General features: G+C 49.7%; 1 protein-coding gene across 6 annotated transcripts in view; it reads left to right on the top strand.

The window, feature by feature from the left end:
- Positions 1-19,531, top strand: part of ANKRD27 (ankyrin repeat domain 27) — a 51,893-nt gene that overhangs the window by 10,917 nt on the left and 21,445 nt on the right. For all 6 annotated transcript variants that reach the window (XM_060650886.3, XM_060650887.3, XM_060650888.3 and 3 more), the window contains exons 2-14: positions 32-163; positions 6,268-6,378; positions 8,242-8,398; positions 9,368-9,522; positions 9,953-10,012; positions 10,102-10,155; positions 10,259-10,324; positions 10,413-10,489; positions 11,164-11,285; positions 12,899-12,977; positions 13,480-13,612; positions 17,927-18,019; positions 19,121-19,248. In XM_060650886.3, coding sequence (XP_060506869.2) covers positions 62-163; positions 6,268-6,378; positions 8,242-8,398; positions 9,368-9,522; positions 9,953-10,012; positions 10,102-10,155; positions 10,259-10,324; positions 10,413-10,489; positions 11,164-11,285; positions 12,899-12,977; positions 13,480-13,612; positions 17,927-18,019; positions 19,121-19,248 — 1,337 coding nt within the window. In that variant the 5' untranslated portion in view covers positions 32-61. The remainder of the gene's footprint in view (positions 1-31; positions 164-6,267; positions 6,379-8,241; positions 8,399-9,367; positions 9,523-9,952; positions 10,013-10,101; positions 10,156-10,258; positions 10,325-10,412; positions 10,490-11,163; positions 11,286-12,898; positions 12,978-13,479; positions 13,613-17,926; positions 18,020-19,120; positions 19,249-19,531) is intronic.

Below are 19,531 nucleotides of genomic sequence, written 5' to 3' on the forward strand. Positions count from 1 at the left end.
TCATTTACTGCTTTTTCTTTCCTTGTCCCAGGAGACGGTCTCTGCCCCATCTGAAGTCCATATGGCTCTATATGACGAAGATCTCCTGAAAAATCCTTTCTATCTGGCTCTTCAGAAGTGGCGTCCTGACTTATGCAACAAGGTGGCCCAAATCCATGGCATTGTAAGTGCCTCAAGCCTGAGGGTCATCCTTCTCCGTTAGGCGTGGACCAGGCAGCGCCGACGAGGCCAGACATACTGTCGAATTTGGTTAAGCATAGAGGGAGTCAGTTACAAACTTGCTCAGTTTAACAAGCCCCTGGCCGCGCTCAGTATGTGAACAAACAGAGAGGGACCACCACGAGCTGCCTCCTCCAGGAAGCCTCCTGGTGTTGCACCAGCCTCGGGTGTAATCCTTTCTCTGATGACATTATTGACAGCCCCTGATGACGTTGATCTCATGGTATTCACCTCTGTTTCTCTTGTCTCCATGTTGACCATGAGGGCCTCTGGGGGCAGATGTCATATTTCCCTCAGGGCCTCAGGCTCCTTGTCTGTGAGGTGTGTGCTCACTTGCATGGAATAAGGGAGCTATAAACGCATTCGTACGTTGCTGTGGAAGGCATTTCCTAAAGGGGAGGACCTGGTGGAATAATCGAGGCATCCAGATTGCAGGAGGAGGGAAGCACATAAGAGAAACCACGGTTTGTCGCTGGGGCGCCTGCTGCCTGCAGGGAGGCAGGCCCCGCAGCGCAGACCTTTCCGGTGCTCGGGTGGTGACAGCGGCGGCCTCTTGTGTACACGGCCTTGTGCCACACAGAATGCTCTGTGCCTTCGGGCTGCTGCCTGCTCGTTTTCTTGCCTTTGTGCTTCTTCACGTGTGTTGCCCTCTTCTCAGACCGGGTTCCTGCTTTGCGGCCAAGGATTTGAGCTGGAGGAGAAGGCAGTTTACTCAGGTTCACTGCACGTTCATTGTTGGCTGCCTTGTCTGGGAAACGGGAGCTGACTTTCACCTTCCCCTTTCTGTCCCGCGGCCACCGCACCCTGCTTTCCCCAAGTTCCTCCCCGGTTTTAGGGTCCACTTTGTGATTCATAGATTTGTCCCAGAGTTACTTTACTTTGGTTTGAAGAAGTCACAAAGTTCATTATGTATAATGTATACACGTGTGTGTGTCTATATATGTATGTTCGCATGCACACACACACACACACACACACACACACACACAAAAGCAACTGAAGACTATAGCTGTTTCCAAGAAGAAAATAAGAAGCTTCTAAAGTTCACCAGAGACACTATCATCTGTTCATTTCACGGCAGTTATTAAATGCTACTCTGAGCAAGGTACCATGTTTAATGCTGAGGGTTCAGCAATAAATAGGAATATATAGGAATATGTTTCACCGTCTTTACCCTTATGGAGCTTAAATTCTAGTGGGGGAGATGGCAAATACGTACTAATTACAGCTGTGGTTCATGTCACAGGGAAGAAGTACAGGACACAAAGCAGATACGTTAACTGACCGAATATGGGATGTATGTCCTCCCCATCTCTGTCCTATATTTGAAAAAATACTGTCTAGATAAGAGCATACTACGTGTAACTTTCTCTTGCTCTTTAAGAATGCCATGCTGTGAATACCCTGTGGGACCCGTCTGTCTTGCCAGATTGTGTTGCCAGCACGTAGCACGGTTCCTGTCCCCAGGTAGATGCTTTTCTGGCTGCAAGCAGTGGACTCCCACTCGAGCTCACTTCAGCGAAAGGGAAATCCTGAGTGTGAACTCCAGCATCTCGGTCACCTTCCTTCTGGCTACCCCAAGGAATGGGAGATTCTTCATAAACTGTGTCATCCCGAGCTCCCGGTGGCCCCCAGGTCCTTACTCCAGCCGCTCCTGAGATCTGCAGGGTCCGGCAGCAGCTGTCTGGGGCCCACATTTCGCAGCACTGACTTTCTGGCCTTCAGTAGATGGGAGAGAATCAGTGAGGCCAGCTTGCCAGCAGAAGTCACAGTGGGAAGGAGCTAACCGCCGCTGTCTGCCTCAGCCCGGTCCCATCTTGATGGCTCGCTCCTGCCCCTCTCAGCTGTGTGATGGGCTAACCCATAGTAGTATTCCGTCCACTTCTGTTGGTGGAATGAGAAAAAAATATTCCAGTAGCCTCTGGAAAAGTACTTAATTGTTTCTGCCACCGCTCAGGGATCCCTGCCGCCCCAGCGGGTGAAAGCTGAATTTCTTCCCATGGGGTTTGGCCATCGGGCCAAGTTTGGCTGCCCCTGAATCAGCCCTGGGCATCAGAGTTGTTTATTGGGCTCTAAAAAACTGTGATCATCACTTTTGAACATGTGTTCCCCCCAGTCAGGTTTACCTGCCCCTCACACTCCTTTCTAAAGCATAGCTGGTTGGCCACCTCATCCTCCTGTGACAGTGTGTGGCAGCTGAGGGTGCACCTGACTGCCCCCCTCCCCTGCCTCCTCCCTCCTTGAGTTTGACTCCTTTCAAAACCTTCCCATGATTCAGATGCCTGCATCCAGGCAGGCGCCTCCTGCCATCACCTGCTCTCTGACTGGACAGGAAGCTCTTACTCCCCGTGTTTCCCAGATTCCAACCCCAGAGGCCTGTGACACCCCCACACTGCTTCTATTTAATTAGCACCCAGCTAATTATATACTGTGGATTCTTCAGAGTGGGCTGGGCAGGCCCGCTGCTTCCCTGGGGCTCTTATCCGTGGGGTATCAAGGATTCCCAGGTGGATTAGGGGTGGGGCCATTTGCCTACAGGAAAAACACAAATTTCAAAAGGAGATTAAATTTGTTCCTCTCCTTGCGATCTTTTAATTATGGGGTACGTAGGCTTTTGAGGGCCTGCCTGGGAGCCTGTCAGCATGTCTTCCGAGTTCCAAAGAACTGACTTCCAAGTAAAATACCTAGACAGGCCAGCTGAGGGCACTGAGGTCTGTATTCCAGTTCTCAGCTCTTGTTTAGCATAGATCCTGCCAACAAACGTTTATTGAGCACCCACTACGTGCCAGCCCAGCACTGTGCTGGGTTTCCACGATCACACAGGTGGGTGGGGAGCACGGCACGCCTTCAGGGAATTCCAGAAGCAGGCCGTTGGTAGCTCAGAGGAATGAGTGTCAGGACAGAGGTCATCCTGGGCTCCCGTGAAGTGCCTAACGTGGCCTGGAGAGGGGTCCAGAGCGTACCCTGGAGTAGCAGCACGCTAATGCTGATTCTTGCTTTTATTCTACTGTCCTTTATTTAATTACTGTTGTATAAAAATTCTTTATAAAGGGGCTAGAGTAAAAAGTTTTATTGTTAATCTTTGAAATAAGCAGGTCCCCAACCTAGGATCTACTCAGAGACACTAAACTTTGTGGCCTCCACGTAGACTGTAATCTCCATGAGGTCTGCTCAAGAAGTCTCAAGCTCTGTCTTGGGAGGGCCCCCGAGGCGCTTGCACTTGACCCTGCGTCCTGTGGGCAGCTTCACTACTGCTCCTCGTCTCTGCCCTCCAGGGGCTGGCTTCCTTACCCAACTCTCGGCCAGGGAGCCCGTCTCCTGCCTTCTGCCTGTAATGAAATGCTCCAGGCAGCAGCATCTACCTGAAACTGGGGGGCCCTTGATGTTAGAGGACCCCTGATCACTCAACAAACACTCATCGGGTGCCTACTGTATTGTCGAACAGTGAGCAGGAATGGGGATCCAGTACAGCAGGAGCCGGTCACGCTTTATTCAAATCAGGGAGGCAGAGAAGGCGCACGTAAACAGCTAAATAGAATGGAATTACAGTTGGGGTGAGGTTCTCCGAGGCACCTCAAAAGTTCCTGGTCTCTCACGTGGGACTGTGGGACTCCTTCATCCATGGAGCGGGCACGGGACCATCTCTGGGCCTCCCTGAGTTTGGGCGATAAACAGTCCCCCTCCTGGTTCATGGTGTTCTCTTGCCTGTGCCAGCTCTCAGGTCCCCAGGCTCTACTTTCTGTGCTCCCTGCGACCATGAGGCTGTTTCTCAATTCATGCTTCTATCTGATGGCCTTCCTTTTCTTTAAGTTTTACTTGTATTAAAATTTAAAATTATATGTGTTTTAAAAATATCTTTTGTTAAGTAATCTCAGTGCCCAACGTGGGGCTCAAACTCACGACCCTGAGATCAAGAGTCACATGCTCTATGGGGCGCCTGGGTGGCTGACTGTGGCTCAGGTCATGATCTTGTGGTTTGTGAGATCGAGCCCCGCGTTGGGTTCTTGCTGACAGCTAAGAGCCTGGAGCCTGCTTCAGATTCTGACGCTCCCTCTCTCTGCCCCTTCCCCACTCACACTCCGTCTCTCTCTCTTCCTGTCAAAAATAACAAACGTTAAAAAAAAGTCACATGCTCTACCAACTAAGCTTAATATCAAACATTTGATAAGAGAAGAAAGAGTAATATAAAGAGCCCCATGCATCTGTCACCCAGCTTCAGGAGTGATCAGTTCAGTGGCTGGTCACATGTCATTTCTGCTCCCTCCTGCCCTCCGCTCTCAGCTACTGGATTCTTTTGAAGCAAATCCCAGAAAAATTGTGTCAGGTTGTCATGTGGTTTTGTCTGCAGATATTTAGGGATGTGTTTTTAAATGATAAGGACTCTTAAAAAATGTAACCACAATGCCATTATCACAGCTAAAAAATTTCCTTAATGATTCTTCAGTGTTGTCAACTATCTAGTCAAATTTCCCAAACCATCTCGTAATTGTTTGTCTGTTTGTCTGTTTTGCAGTGGGTTTGTTCAGATCAGGATCCAGAGGAGGTCCACAAGTTATGTTGGATTGAGGAGTCTTTAAGTCTGTCTTTTCTCCTCACTGCTGAGCTAAACTGGAGCACGCAGAGCCACACATACTGCGTGTGTGAGATGCGGTCAGTTTTGACATTTGTGTAGCCTTCTGAAACCATCACCACAGCTTTGTGTGTCTTTTTAGTTTTATCTTTCCCTTTCTTGTTTTCTTTTCCTTCCTTCCTTCCTTCCTTCCTTCCTTCCTTCCTTCTTTCCTTCCTTCCCCTTTCCTTTCCTTTCCTTTCCTTTCCTGTCCTGTCCTGTCCTGTCCTTCCTTTCCTTCCTTTCTTTCCTTTCTTTCTTTGAGATTCATTCCCCTGGGTCATTCACCCTGTAGTTTCCTGCATTTTGACTTTTGCCAGTTGCAGTCCCATGGTGGTGTTGACGGTGGTCCTCTGTTTCCTGCGTTTCCTGAAATTGGTAGTTAAATCTAGGCGTTGATCTGATTCAGTCTTGATTTGTTTAGGAGGGGTGAGCCACTTCATCGACAGGGCTGCGTTCTTTTGTCAACAAGTGCCTCCTTTTTCTGCTGCGAGGAGTTGGCGTGTCCCCCATGGGGGGCGAGGCCATGCTGCTCTTTCTACCCTGCCTGAGGAAGCCCCTGATGACAGCCGCTCTCGACGGCTGCAGAGTTTTACGGTGTCTTTGCAGGGGGACGTCCAGCCAGCCCTGGGCTGAGCTCCCAGCACTGGCTCCAGGAAGTGGCAGGACTTTGAGTCATGGCGCCGCCACTCACTGGCTGTGTGACCCTGGACAGGTTCCTCAGCTCCCTTGAGCCTCAGTTTCCTTGGGGATGTATGTATGATGGGGATATGTGCAGAAGCCGTTTGCTTTGTGCTGGGTTGCTTTAGGAGAGGGGGCTCTGAGGGACTAGGCCCTCATCTTCCTTCTGGGTACACTTGAGTTTGAGAGAGTCCCTGAGCCGTGCAGACTCGCTTGTTGGTGCCCAGTCGGCGTGGTGGCCACGGTCGGGCCAAAGTTCACGTCTCATGTTGAGCCTCCCCCTAAGACAGAGTCTGGCACGGCAAGACACCTTGGTGACGGTGAGAGTCTACACAGGAAGTTGTGTTTCTGTGGCTCACATTACAAACTATGATCGTGACTAGGCTTAAAAAAAAAAGGCAGAGAAAAAAGACAGGAAGGAAGCTGTCTTTGAGGTGCAGGGTTTCTCGTTCAGGTGGCAGGACTACGTGTGCCTTTTTAGTTTCACTTTCCCAAACTACCCCGTCTTCATCTGGAACCATCCCTGAGCCTGCTGAGAATACAGTGGGGCACCTGGCACTGGCCGTGGGGCAGGACCCAGGGCGCCTGTGACCGCCTGCCCCTCTTCCCAGGTGGGGAGCGCAGCTTTGTCACCAGGACTTCATCACCCCCGTCACTCGGCTCCGTCAGCCAGTAGGTCCCCACAGCTGGATGCAGCCCGTCCTGCCAAAGCTGTACGTGGCCCATCTCTTAGCATTCACCCTCGTTGTTTTTTCCAGGTCCTGGTGCCCTGCAAGGGAAGCTTGTCAAGCAATGTTCAGTCTACATGTCAGTTTGAGTCCTATATTTTGGTACCAGTGGAAGAACACTTTCAGACCTTGAATGGAAAGGTATTCATCTCTTTTTGGGTCGCCCTGAATCACTCTCTCAGTGCTTGGGAGGGGGGAGGGGGGGAGGAGGGCAGGGAGACCTGCTTCTCACCCTGTCCCATCTGTGTTAAGTGATGGCTCTGACACACACAGCAGCAGCCCCGTGGGGTGGGAGGAGATACTAGTCACGAGCAGGGCCTGGCTAGACCTCTGCCTGGGACGGGGGGGTGGGGGGGTGGGGGGGGGGATGGGGAGGGCGGGCATCTCTCCCTCAGCCCGTGGGCCTCCTGCTGATAAGTGCTCCTGAGCGCTCGTTGGTTTCCGGGCCACAAACTGGACATCAGGGATGAATTTTAAATCTTTAAAAAACACGGTTTTGAAATCATCTCAAACCTACAGGAAGTTTCAGTGAAGTACAAGGAACTCTCATATACTCTTCCCCCAGCCAGCTCAACTGTTAGCATTTTGGCCCCATTTGTTTCGTCTGTCCCTCTCTCCCATCCCCCACACACTATCATTACTTTTTCTGAACGTTTTTCAGAAGAAGTAAGTGTGAGTTACAGACACCACGTCCCTTTATTCTAAAACGTGGATTTCCTGCATCATTACAGCAGAGTGATCACACTCCAGAAATTTAATAATAGGATACTGTTCAATATTTACCATCAATAGGATACTGTCCTCATACAAACTGTGCTAATGATACAAATAGTTATTCCCTTTTATAGAAAAAAAATTTTTTTTTCTTTTTAGATCCAGGATCATGCAATGCATTCAGTTGTTGGTCTTTTTAGTTTTCTTTGATTTGGAACAGTCCTCAGGCTGTCTTTGTCTTTCGTGACATTGACAGTTATGTTTTGCTTTGTAGACTGTTCCTCAGCATGGGGTTCTCAGAGGTTTCCTCATGGTGAGAAGGGTGTTTCATCTTTCTCAGTGTATTGTGACAGGAGACACGTTGTCTGTCTCATTGTTGATGTTTAACTTTGGGGTCTATGTTTTCATTCATTATTTATTTTGAGAGAGAGAGATTGAAAGGCAGAGGGGGAGAGGGGATCCTAAGCAGGTTCCATCCTGTCAGCTCAGAGCCCGACGCGGGGTTCGACCCCACCAACCGTGAGACACGACCTGGGCCGAAATCAAGAGTCGGATGCTAAACCAACTGAGCCACCCAAATGTCCTGCATTTTCTTATTTTTTAGGTTGAGATAGAAAGATTCTGAGACAGGGAGGTCCGTTCCTCGCCAGGCCTGGCGTGGGTCCAGGTGCACTGGTGTTGGTGCTGTGGCTTGGTCCCTCGGACCCGGCAGCCAGGGCTCGTCAGCCCTGTGGTGGGAGGGGAGGGACGGGACACAGGGTCACTGGTGCACCAGCCCGGGGTCAGCAGCCCTGTTAGCCCTGCTGGTCACTGTGAGTTTGTTCTCTTTGAGGAACCCAAATCCACACAGAGAACATGGGAGTCAGGCTTATGGCTTGTCTGCCCGGGCACCCCGGCCACGGCCAGAGTGGTGAATGTGGGCAGGACTGCCGCATGCATGCTGGATCATTCTAGAAGAGCCTTCTTCCTTCCTCCTTTCCCAGAGGCACAGGTTTTCTTCTGCTCTGAGAGCAGCATGTTTCTCTGCCACAATATTTAAAAAGGATCAGAGTACTAAGGAGCCGCAGCTGCAGGGTGAGCAAAGGGGAAAGAAAACAGTTTTGTATCAAAAAGCAAAACAGAAGAGTATTCATGCGTGCCACCCCCCCCCCCCCCCCCCCCACCGGGCCCCACTGCAAACCCACACTGGAGTGGAGGCGGGAAGGTTAGAAGTGCGCTGTAGGGGCCAGGCTGAGAGCGGATGGACGGGCACCACCGGCTGTGGGTGCAGGGACGCCTTTCTTGTTCCAGGATGTCTTTATACAAGGAAACAGGATCAAATTAGGAGCCGGCTTCGCCTGTCTTCTCTCAGTGCCCATTCTCTTTGAAGAAACTTTCTACAATGAGAAAGAAGAAAGTTTCAGCATACTGTGTATAGCCCACCCTTTGGAAAAGAGAGAGAGTTCAGGTATTCTGGGAGAAAACCCCTTTCTCCTGATCTGGAGAATTGTGTTTCTTGAACTTCCTCCTGACAAAGCTGTTATTAACATCCTATAAACTATTCAAGAGCCCACTGGAAACCTGCATAACGTTATAGTAACTCCCCCAGGACTTAATCAAAAAGTCATCCAGAGCCAAGACGATGTGGCTTGGGTCTGCCATGTATGGTTGCACAGGTTGGACGTTACACAACTCCAGGAGGCGATATTGATGTAGATCTCTGTGTGAATGTTGCCGCCTGGAGTTGTGCAGAACGGGAGTCCTGGCTTTGACTGGGCCTCAGCTTTAGAGCTGCTCTTTACCGTTATTGCCCTCCAGCTTCACTATTGTGCCTCTCTGAGAGTCATTCAAGAAAAAAAATTTTTTAATGTTTATTTATTTATTTCTGAGACAGAAAAAGAGCATGAGTGGGGGAGGGGCAGAGAGAGAGGGAGACACAGAATCTGAAGCAGGCTCCAGGCTCTGAGCTGTCAGCACAGAGCCTGACGTGGGGCTTTAACTCACGGACCGTGAGATCATGACCTGAGCCGAAGTCGGTCGCTCAACCGACTGAGCCACCCAGGCACCCCAAGAGAGCTAATTATTTTTAATAAATAATAATTCTTCAGTTGTTCCAGGAAATCGAGATAACAGTGTGCCAGATGTGCTCTGAGGCCTTTATTGTCAGGAGTCAGGGCTTCCTCACCAGAGCCTCATGGGTCATGCCCATGGTCCCAAATTGTTTTGTCCAAGGAAAGGGCTTCAAGAGGACCGGGCTCTCTGGACCCTGAGCTGTCCTGTAACTGGGCTGCTCTTGGGTAGAATCTTGAAATAATTCCTATCCTCCTCTGGGAGATGGGGCTCCAGATCCTGGGGAAGCAGGGCAAAGGATGTGGTACTTGCCCCATTAGGAAACTGTGAAGGCTTCAGCCATTCTGACCCTCTGTTTCTTTTTCAGAAGAGCCTTCAACATCTTCAGATCCCTTTTCCCTGAAAACCATCGAAGATGTGAGAGAGTTTTTGGGAAGACACGCGGAGAGATTTGATAGGAGCATTGCCTCTTTCCAGCGAACATTCCGGGAATGTGAAAGAAAGAGCCTGCGTCATCACATAGTCAGTAGCTGTGTCTTGCTTTGCCAGACGTGCTCTGTTTCAGGCCAGTTCAAGAGCACGGGGATCCCTCTCAGTTCACTCTGAAACTTTGCTGCCTTCGCTGTTGGAAGTTTTGTTTAAATGTTTCTCTCTAACTGTAAAAGTAGTACAAGCCACCGGAGAACGCTTGAACATGACAAATATAAAGATGAATATTATTATCACCTATGTTAACCCCAAAGGAAATTTTCTCCTGCCCTTCATGCATATACAGCTAAAAAAAAAAAAAATTGAAAAAAAATCACATAATTTATTTGATAAGCTTGTATTAGGACCTCAATGCAGGAAATACATCTTGCGAGATGTTCTCACTCCGGGACACATTACACGTTCTGGGTTTTGTGTCGTGGCCTCGGACTGTGAGAGTGACCGGTTTCTCTGTGTTGCACAGGACTCGGTGAATGCTCTCTACACCAAATGCCTCCAGCAGCTTCTGAGGGACTCTCACCTGGTAAGCAGCAGGACCTCCGAGAGAGAGAACTACGGTTTGCCCACATGCCGATCTAAGCCCTTTAACGGTGGTACCTTCTTGTTCCGCAGAAAATGCTTGCCAAGCAGGAGGCCCAGATGAACCTGCTGAAGCAGGCAGTGGAGGTAAGAGGTCAGGGCGGCGAGGGGCGAGAAGGCAGCGGTGCCAGGGGGCGCTCCTTGTCACCTCTGCACACCCCAAACGGGGGTCTGTTCGTTGATTCCACAGATGTACGTCCAGCACGATATTTATGACCTGATCTTTAAATATGTGGGGACCATGGAGGCAAGCGAGGTAGGTTCTAAATCGCTGTCATCCCGGTTGGAAGCCTCCTTTGAAACTTTTTAAGAAATCTGAAGCCTCGTTAAAAATCTGTTGTTAGGATGCTGCCTTTAACAAAATCACAAGAAGCCTTCAGGATCTTCAGCAGAAGGATATTGGTGTGAAACCTGAGTGCAGGTAAGGGTATGTGCTGCAGGAGCTCGGCGTCCTCAGCGGCGGGGGCCGCTTCTTCTGGAAGCAGGGCTCTCAGTGGCAGGGGCCGCACGCTGGTTTGACTTAATTCATACTGAGGAGCAGTGCGGGGTATTTGTGACCAGAGATAAAGGGCCGAGGTTGGCAGATGAGTGTTTTGTGGCTGTCACCGTCCTGCACCTGTCATGCCAGCTGGTTGGGAGCTCCAGGGTGGGATTTGGCACAGCTGGTGTCTTGGCAGGCCCACCGCTTGCCCAGGTGGGTCCTGTGTGCGGGCGTCTCTCCTCACCTGCCTGTCTGAGGGAGGCCTGCCAGAGAGGCACTGGCTTTTGAGTTAATTTCCGTTCCATTAGGATACAAAACTATCTAAAGTGGTTATGTTTTAAACTGTTTTAACCCCTTGGAGCTATTTCACTCTGGGGCTAAGGACTTTCCCCCCCCCCCCCCCCCAATTTTCTGGTGCAGCTATAATATCATTTTGCATACTGAGTGGGACATTCAGAGGTGTTGAGTTTTGCCACTGACCTGAGTCAGATTGCTTCTGAGTTTCTGTGCGTGTTTTTCGTTACTTACAGTTTGTGGGAAGCAGTGTAATAGGCCAGGGAAGAAGGGCCCTTACACTGTGGTCTTAAGTTGTCACTTTCCAAATTTTTTCACAGCTTCAACATACCTCGTGCAAAGAGAGAGCTGGCTCAGCTGAACAAATGCACCTCTCCGCAGCAGAAGCTGGTTTGTTTGCGGAAGGTGGTACAGCTAATTACACAGTCTCCCAGCCAGAGAGGTTTGTGTTTGGGGCAGGGGGCCGGCCGGGTGTAGATACATCCACATGCAGATCGGTCAAGGAGCAGTGTTCTCTTATTTGTTTTTACATTTATTTTAATGTTTATTCATTTTTTGAGAGGGGGGTGGAGAGAGAATGCGCTGGGGAGGGGCAGAGAGAGAGGGAGACACAGAATCCAAAGCAGGCTCCAGGCTCTGAGCTGTCAGCACAGGGCCCAATGCAGGGCTTGAACCCACGAACCGTGAGATCATGACCTGAGCCGAAGTCAGCCACTTAACCGACTGAGCCACCCAGGCACCCCGGAGCAGTGTTATCTTAAAGGATCATTCAGATGGGCTCACGTGCAGCAGAGTGTTCCAGCATGAGCCCCCTGGAGTCTGCTCTGATGCGTGGGTGCCTAGTAATGGGGGTGAAGAGGTAGGTATGATTCGGGTAAGAAAATGGTGGCAGAGAAGCAGCGACCTCAAAAATGAGCCAGGCTGCCCCACACCTGCATGGACATCATGCAGCTGATATATAAATCAGAATCCAAGCTGCGCAGGTCCTTTGAGAACCTGACTTTGCGAAGTGAATGACACTGTCTGCTCGAGTCTGAACTTGCCTGGGTGCAGGAGCGTGTATGATTGACTTTACACTTCCTATTGTGTGTTCTCTTGAACCTGTCACAGCACTGGGGTGGGGGTGGTATTCGTTTGGTCCAGTGCCGAATTGTCCACTGGCCCCTTCTGCAGTTGTGTTCCAGTCTGACAATGTTTGGTTGATAACATTCCTTGGCTAAAATTAAACACCTTTAATCTTAAAGAAAAATGAGCCAAGGTGGTGATGGGTACATGGGGGTTCGACTGTTCATTAGGCCACTCTTCCTAATTTTGTGTATGCTTAAAATTTTCCATTATAAAAAGTAAAGCAAAATAAGCTAAGACAAAAAAAGCGAAGGGGAGTCATATCTGTGTGCCCAGATAGGGGATGATTTTCAAAGCACGTCGAGTGAAATAAATGGGAGTGTATATGGTGCACTTCTAACAGCATTCCAGAAAAAGGAGGCGGCTGTATGTGCACGACGGCGAGTTCCTAGACTGTCTCTGGAGAGGCAGGTGGGAAGCCGCAGCAGTAGCGTCTGGGGGAAGAAGACTGCCTGGCAGGGCTGGGAGAGACGGTCACAGGTTGCTCTTTTGTGCTATTTGAGTTTTTAGAATGATGAGTGAATGGAGTCCTTAAAATTTCGAAGGGGAGAAAATGGAAACAGGCTAAGTGTGAGCATTAGGATCTGCAGTACGTAAAACGGAAATAATCTCAGGAGGGAAGAGGCTTTTCGAGGTGGCTCTGGGCACACCTCTGCCCACCTTCACTGACTCTAACCATCCTGGAAGGTGGCGAGGGGTAGTCTGCTGGGAACCCCGTTCTTTTGCGCGTGTTCTGAGAATGCTAGGCATTCCCCTCAAATGTGATGTCTATTTAGGACACTGTAAAGAAAATCATAGAGTTGAACCGCTCCCTGAGGCGTAGCCTTACTGGATTGTGGTTTCGTGGACTGGATGATGGTGGGGAGTTGATATGCTTGCTGGTCTGTTTGAATCTCATGCTGGCTTCGAACATGTGTTTCCTTCCTGCAGTTAACTTGGAGACCATGTGTGCTGATGATCTGTTATCAGTCCTGTTATATTTGCTTGTGAAAACGGAGATCCCTAATTGGTAATATTTTCTGTTGAAATACTTTTTGAAAATGGCAAAATGGTTTTAGTCTAACTGCAGGAGATTGAGCGCCCCTTGTGAGTCCGTTGCTGTGCCTGCCCTACACCCGTTCCGGGGGGGGGAGGTGGCTATCATTCCACTTCCAGATGGGGAAACTGAGGCCCACAGAGCTTATGTTTCTTGTTCTGGAAGACACAGCTAGTCAGTGATGGAACAGGAAGCTGGCTTCAGTTCCGACTCCAAAGCCCATCCTCTTCCGATGGGAACCCCTGGTTCGCTTTACAGCAATCAGCTTTTTAAAAACTAGCATACTCCAGGAAAGGACCAGGTGGTTTTACTTATTTTCCTAATTGCACATGCGCTAGAGGTTAAGGGGGTAGCAGTCATAGGTCCCCGGAGCTAACGGACTTCAGTCACTCACGCCCGCTTGAGTGACTGCATTGTTTGTGGAGAGGTGTGAATGGGATATACAACAATGAAACTTTTTTCTTCCTTTTGATAGGATGGCAAACCTGAGTTATATCAAAAACTTCAGATTTAGCAGCTCAGCAAAAGATGAATTGGGATACTGCCTGACCTCCATCGAGGCTGCAATCGAATACATTCGGCAAGGAAGCCTCTCCGTTAAGCCGCCTGTAAGATCCCTCCTGCCTGGCCTTTCTTTGTGGGTGTCAGGGCATGTTCGATAGGGTTCTGAGGTTGGGGGGTGAGGAAGGGGATTCTTAAATGTCCCCCAAGAACGAGGCCTCTGTTGTCTAAGGGCTGTGAGACTTGACAGTCACCTAGCAGACTGAAGTGCTAAACTTGGTTGTGGAAGTGGCAGATTACGACTGGGATTCGCGTGGTTAAAATCGTGCTTCGTTAATCGTCACCATCCTCAAAAGCGTAGGCAGGAGGGGGAAGCTAGAAACCATGAGTTTGGGTATGTAGGCAAGAGATGAGGTTATTAATAAATGCAATTTTAGGACTCAGTGGTCTTATTATTTTCTTGGCGAGCTTTGCTTAGGGGAAGCGATTATATTTCTACGTGAAATATGAGAATCTTAAACCAGGGTTGCATTGCTGGCCTGTTTTCACCAGCCAGCAAAATGTGACCGTACCCCCAGAAATCACAAAGTTGAAATTAGTAAAGTGAAGAGATTCCTGTATTACACACGAGGAGTCCTGAGGATTGAACACTCCCTTGATCTTAATTTTCTGCTGATGTCAGAATCTCCCAAAGTAATGATAAGTTAATATATCTGGAAAATACCCATAGGCCTGCCCAGACAGGTGCACTTGGGTAAAAACGGTTCCCCTGACTTCATTCATTGTTAACATGTGTATGTGCTTTCCTGTCCTCCCATCCGTGTATACTTCACATAATTTATATCATATATGGCATTTTACACTGTTTTTCCCCAAAACAGTGGTCGTATTTTTTTCTGATGAGAAAACCAATACTTGCTTACAAACAATATTTGCAATATACAGTTGACCCTTGAACAACGCAGGGATTAGAGTTGCTGACCCCCCGCGTGGTTGGAAATTGGTGTATAACTTACGACTCCTCAAAAACTTAACTACGAGTAGTCTACTGTTGACCACAAGCCTTACCAATAATATAAAGGGTCAATTAAGACATATTTGGGGGACACCTGGGTGGCTCAGTCAGTTAAGAGTCCGACTTCGGCTCAGGTCATGATCTCAGGGTTCACGAGTTCAAGCCCCGCGTCCAGCTCTGTGCTGACAGCTCGGAGCCTGGAGCCTGCTTCGGATTCTGTGTCTCCTATTCTCTCTGCCCCTCCCCTGCTCGTGCACTCGCGCTCGCTCTCTCTCTCTCTCTCTCTCTCTCTCTCTCAAAAATAAATAAATAATTAACTAAAAACCTAAAAAAAAAGAAAAAAAAAAAGAAAAAAAACCCTAAAAAAAAAAAAGAGATATTTTGTATGTTGTACATATTCTATACCGTATCCTTGAAGTAAGCTGTAGAAGAGAAAGCATTATTAAGAAAAACACAAGGCCGAGAAAATACATTTAGAGTACTGTGCTGTGTCTGTCGCCATATAAGTGGACCCATACACTTCGAACCTGTGTTGTTCAAGGGCCAGGCCAGCTGTATAAAGTTGCAGTGAAGAGAATAAATACCTCTCATAAACTCACTAGCTGGAGATGACTTACTAACCTTTTGGTACGTATCTTTTTTCTGTGCCTATGCAATTATATTTTTAAGGAAAATTTGAGATTATGCTCCTCTTGTTGGCACGTAGGCTGATGGTAGGAATTGCCTGACGTCCCTCGTGGGGTCAGGGGTGCTCCTGGTCACCTGGAGGGAGGTGCCCGCCTCCTGAGGGTGCAGCTTTCCCCTTGCCGTCCCCGTCCTGCACCATGGCCACCCTGACTGCTTACTTTCTGTGGTGTGTAGGCAGGAAGCACAATGCTTGAAGCCTTTGACCAGAGCGTAAGGAGGTGGCTGACCACAGAGCAGCAGTCAGCTTCCCACATCCACTTTGACTTCATACAATGTCCCAAGTGGGATCGGGAGAGGTTTTTGTTTGTTTGTTTTTTTGATTTTTATTTATTTAAGATTTTATTTTTAAGTAATCTCTACACCCAACACAGGGCTTGAACTCACAACCCCGAGATCCAGAGTCGCATGCTCCACCGACAGAGCCAGCCAGGCGCCCCTGGACTGGGGGGGGCGTGTTGAGGGGTGGCCCTTCTTGTGCTGGTGTTGGCTTGAGCCTGATAACTTGTGTTTGCCCTGGACAAGGCTGTCTCTCTAAGTTTATGTCCATTTCTTGTCTACACTGAAGACGATGCTGTATGTTTGACCTCTTGTTGGGAGTTTACAAGAAACAAATAGGGTATTTGAAAGTGCCTTTGTGAAGCAGAAGACGATCCTGGTGCCCTTAACTTGCTCTTCCAACACCCCTGCATCCGGGCATCTCTGTTTCCTGGTCCTCTGGTGCATCCTGCGTGGATGGCCCCAAGGAAGGCCATTAGTTTGGGTGGGCGAGGTAGGGACACAGCCCAGTGTGCCCCTCTTGTCCGGGGTGTCTGACCCTGGTCCTGGTCCTGCCTTCCTGGGTGGGGGGTGGTTGGTCCTGTCAGATGTCGGGACAAGGTGTGCATCATCCTTACAGCTGGCCGTGAAGCCAGTCCCTTGGGTCTTGAGTGGGTCAGGCCTGAGAGATCCTTACCTTTATTGACAGAGCAGGTAGTGCGGCTTCCTTGTCTTTTGTGACGCCGGCACTGAGATTCTCCCGGTGGCGTTGCCTCGGCCTTAGCTGCTGACTGGATTCTTGTCAGCAGTGCAGTTCCATCTTGGAACGTGGGAGGCCACTGCCCTGTGTTGGTGTCCTTTCCTGGGGAAGGAGCTTAAGTGTATCCGCACACGGCGGGTGAGGTTTCTGAAAAGCATTAAGGACTAAGTATTAGTAAATCAAATTATGTTTTACTATTCCTTCTTTATATAACACGATGTTGTTTCACAGAAAGTTTACCCCCCAAGATATCATTGTACTTGAGGTGACCTTATATATATTCTTTAAGCATAAAGACTTAAAAGTCTCGTAAATAAAGCCTAGCTTCTTGCAAAGGAGCATTACTGAGATGACTCTAGTTTAACCTTTGTAGACCAGAAAACGGGGAGCACTCTGTTCCAGCTCTGTGGGCTTCTGGTCTTTGTCTCTTTATTGAGCTTCTAATAAATAGTATTTACCCCTTTCCCAAATAGATCTGAGCTGATATGTGGTCTCTTCTGGTAGCTCATTTCTCCTTGAAGATTCAGGACCTCAGGGCTTGCCCCTCTTCATCACTGCCATTCATGTAGTTACCCAGAGTCGAGGAAGGGACCCCAGATTGACCTGAGCAACAATGTCTTTGACATTTCTCTGACATTAAGCTGCGTGGCCTATAAATCACTGAATAAAAACAGGTTGTTAGAGCCTTATATCCCCGATGGTAGGTGGGAGCAAAATGGCTCTCACCCTGAGGGGTTGGTGTGTGTTTGCCGGGTTAACCCTTTCAGGGCAGCTGGTGTGAGGGACCCTGTCTGACAGAGGACCCCAGATATGGGCCATCCCTTGAGGTGCTGTTGGCTCTGTCTTTAGCTGGATCTCTAAAGTCGGAACTTATAGGGCCATCAAGGGCCTTCTCCCATAATTTTGTCAGGGTTTGGGGAGTTCTTCTAGCAGCAACTGGCTGGGGAAGACATCTCCCTTTACTTCCCACTGAAACTTCTGAGGAAGTTAATTTGTCATTAGTCAATTTGCAGGTGCTCCGGTGAGCATTGAAGTGTCTTGCTAGGGATTATTTCATAAAGTAGGGATGCAATTTTAGGTTTTTGTAGCTAGGTAGATATTACCTGCAATACGAAGACCTGAGTTTATTATTTGGGGTGGCCCCCGGTATGTTATAGGATTTGGGAACAGTGGCCGTATTGTCTGCTATTTTCCGAACTATGTTAGAAAGGCAAGACCCCTCTCTCTCCTGCTCGTTGACACTGGGAGGCGCAGAACAGCCTGTCAAATGGGTTTCTCGTCTGTATGCCCAGATAAAGTAGCAGGGGATAGGGCTAGGCAGGCGTTAGGACAGCAGTTTGAGAGGAGGAGGAGGAGGAGGACAGGACAATCCACGCTTCGATCTGGAGGGTGATGGTGTGTGCACGCTACATTCCACACTTAGCGATGACACATTCCACACACGGGTGCGCATCGGCAGCGTGCCGCCCCTCGCCCACGTCCCCACCGGGAAGGGACCATCACAGCTGCCGCTTCCTGTGGGGACAGACGGGAAGCGCTTCTCCCAGCCGGATGCGGATCTGCTGTCTGGCTCAGGGAGAGAGGCACTGCCGATCCTGTTCTGTGCGAAGTAGCAAGGACTGCTCCCGGGCTCTCCATTTTGAAGGATCTGCACTGACATCTTGTGACAAGTTGATAAAACAGATTGTTGGGTTTTTCCTGCAGGAGTCTGAAGGATTCGGTGACAGGCTGTTCCTGAAGCAGAGAATGAGCTTACTGTCTCAGATGACTTCAACTCCCATTGATTGTCTGTTTAAGGTAAGACACCCAAGACGTCCTTGTGGGCGCAGGTGTGTGAGGAACGTTTCATCTTTCTGCATCTCTGGGGTCTCTGCAGAATCCGTCAGGGCGGTCTGCTTGGTGAAACACCACGGTTCCTTTTGTGCTCCGGGCGGGTGGGTGGCCGGAATACTGAGCTTTTATGTCTGTCTACCTCCCCCCAGGTGTGCTGTGCCACAGCCGGGAGGGGCCAGCACACCAAGGGCACTGGGCCTCGCCGACAGCCCTCTGCCCGGCTGTCCTCTCTCCCCTCGGCAAAATACGACTTGTTCTCCGTGGTCTGCTCTGTGGAGCCTCACTGGTGGCCTCTGCGGAGCTGACACCTCTCCTGGGCTCCAGGAGCCCCGTGTCACCAGTGTTTGTGGGAGCTCGCCCCAGGCTGGGAGCTCAGCGCCCGGTGGTGGTTTCATCACTCATGCATTGAGCCCTGGGAGGCTGACAAGGTGCCCTGCTGGGTAGTTGGCAAGGGCTGAGTGAAGGCACACCTCCGGGAGCCTGTGGGTGCTTCTGGCTACCCAGAACCACACTGTGTTGGTGGAGCACCCCTGAGCCTCCCCGGGGGCAACGTGCTCCCAAGAACATCTCATCTCCTGAGAGGGGCACATCCAGGAATCGCAGGGGTGAGCCCTGTAGGCCTGTTGGTTGATGGATCTCTTGCTAACTGCAGCCGTTCCCTTTCCCTCCAGACCAAGGCTCTGTTAGAATACAAGGGGACAGCACCGAGGGGTGTGCTAGTGAGGAGTCAGCGTCCACACTGAGGTTCAGGAGGTGTGGTCCCCCCCACCGTTGGTTTGGGAATTTTGTCAGGTCGTTGTTGTTTTCAATTACAGAAGATTTGTAACATTTCCAAAAGTGAACAGAGTAGAAATGCACACCCACGGGGCTATCTTCGTCTTGTTTTGTCTCCACCCCCACCCGCTTGCCCTGTCCGCCAGGTTATTTTGAAACACATCCCAAAGAGCAAGTTGTGTCATTTATCTGTACAGAGATCCTGGCTTCTGCAAGGAAGCTCCAAAAATTCACGCCTTAAGAAGCAAGTAATTCCTTACGATTGACAGTATTTTTGATGTCACTTTTTAGCACATTGCCTCAGGTAACCAGAAAGAAGTGGAAAGACTTCTGAGCCAAGGTGACCAAGATAAAGATGTCGTCCAAAGGATGTGTCATCCTCTGTGCTTCTGCGATGACTGTGAGAAACTGGTCTCCGGGTAAGAAGGTCCCCGGGGAGGCCAGCAAGTGGCAGGGCAGGGCTTTCACACTAGTCATGCAGTTTTGAATAAAGACCTTCCCCTCGCTGCCCTCCGCTTCTGCTGCCGTAAAGTGGAGACAAAAACACCCGCCTCTTTGGAGAATCAGATGGGATAAAGTTCGTAAAAATACTTGGCACTCTGCTGGGCGGGATGCCAGAGTAGGCAGGCACAGAGCCTGCCAAGCCTCAGAAAGTAGATCTTAGGATGGGAGGGATGTCAGTTTCTCCCAGTAACCCTTTGG

Source organism: Panthera onca, chromosome E2, assembly GCF_046562875.1.
Source record: "Panthera onca isolate mPanOnc1 chromosome E2, mPanOnc1 haplotype 2, whole genome shotgun sequence".
Taxonomy (NCBI): Eukaryota; Metazoa; Chordata; class Mammalia; order Carnivora; family Felidae; genus Panthera; species Panthera onca.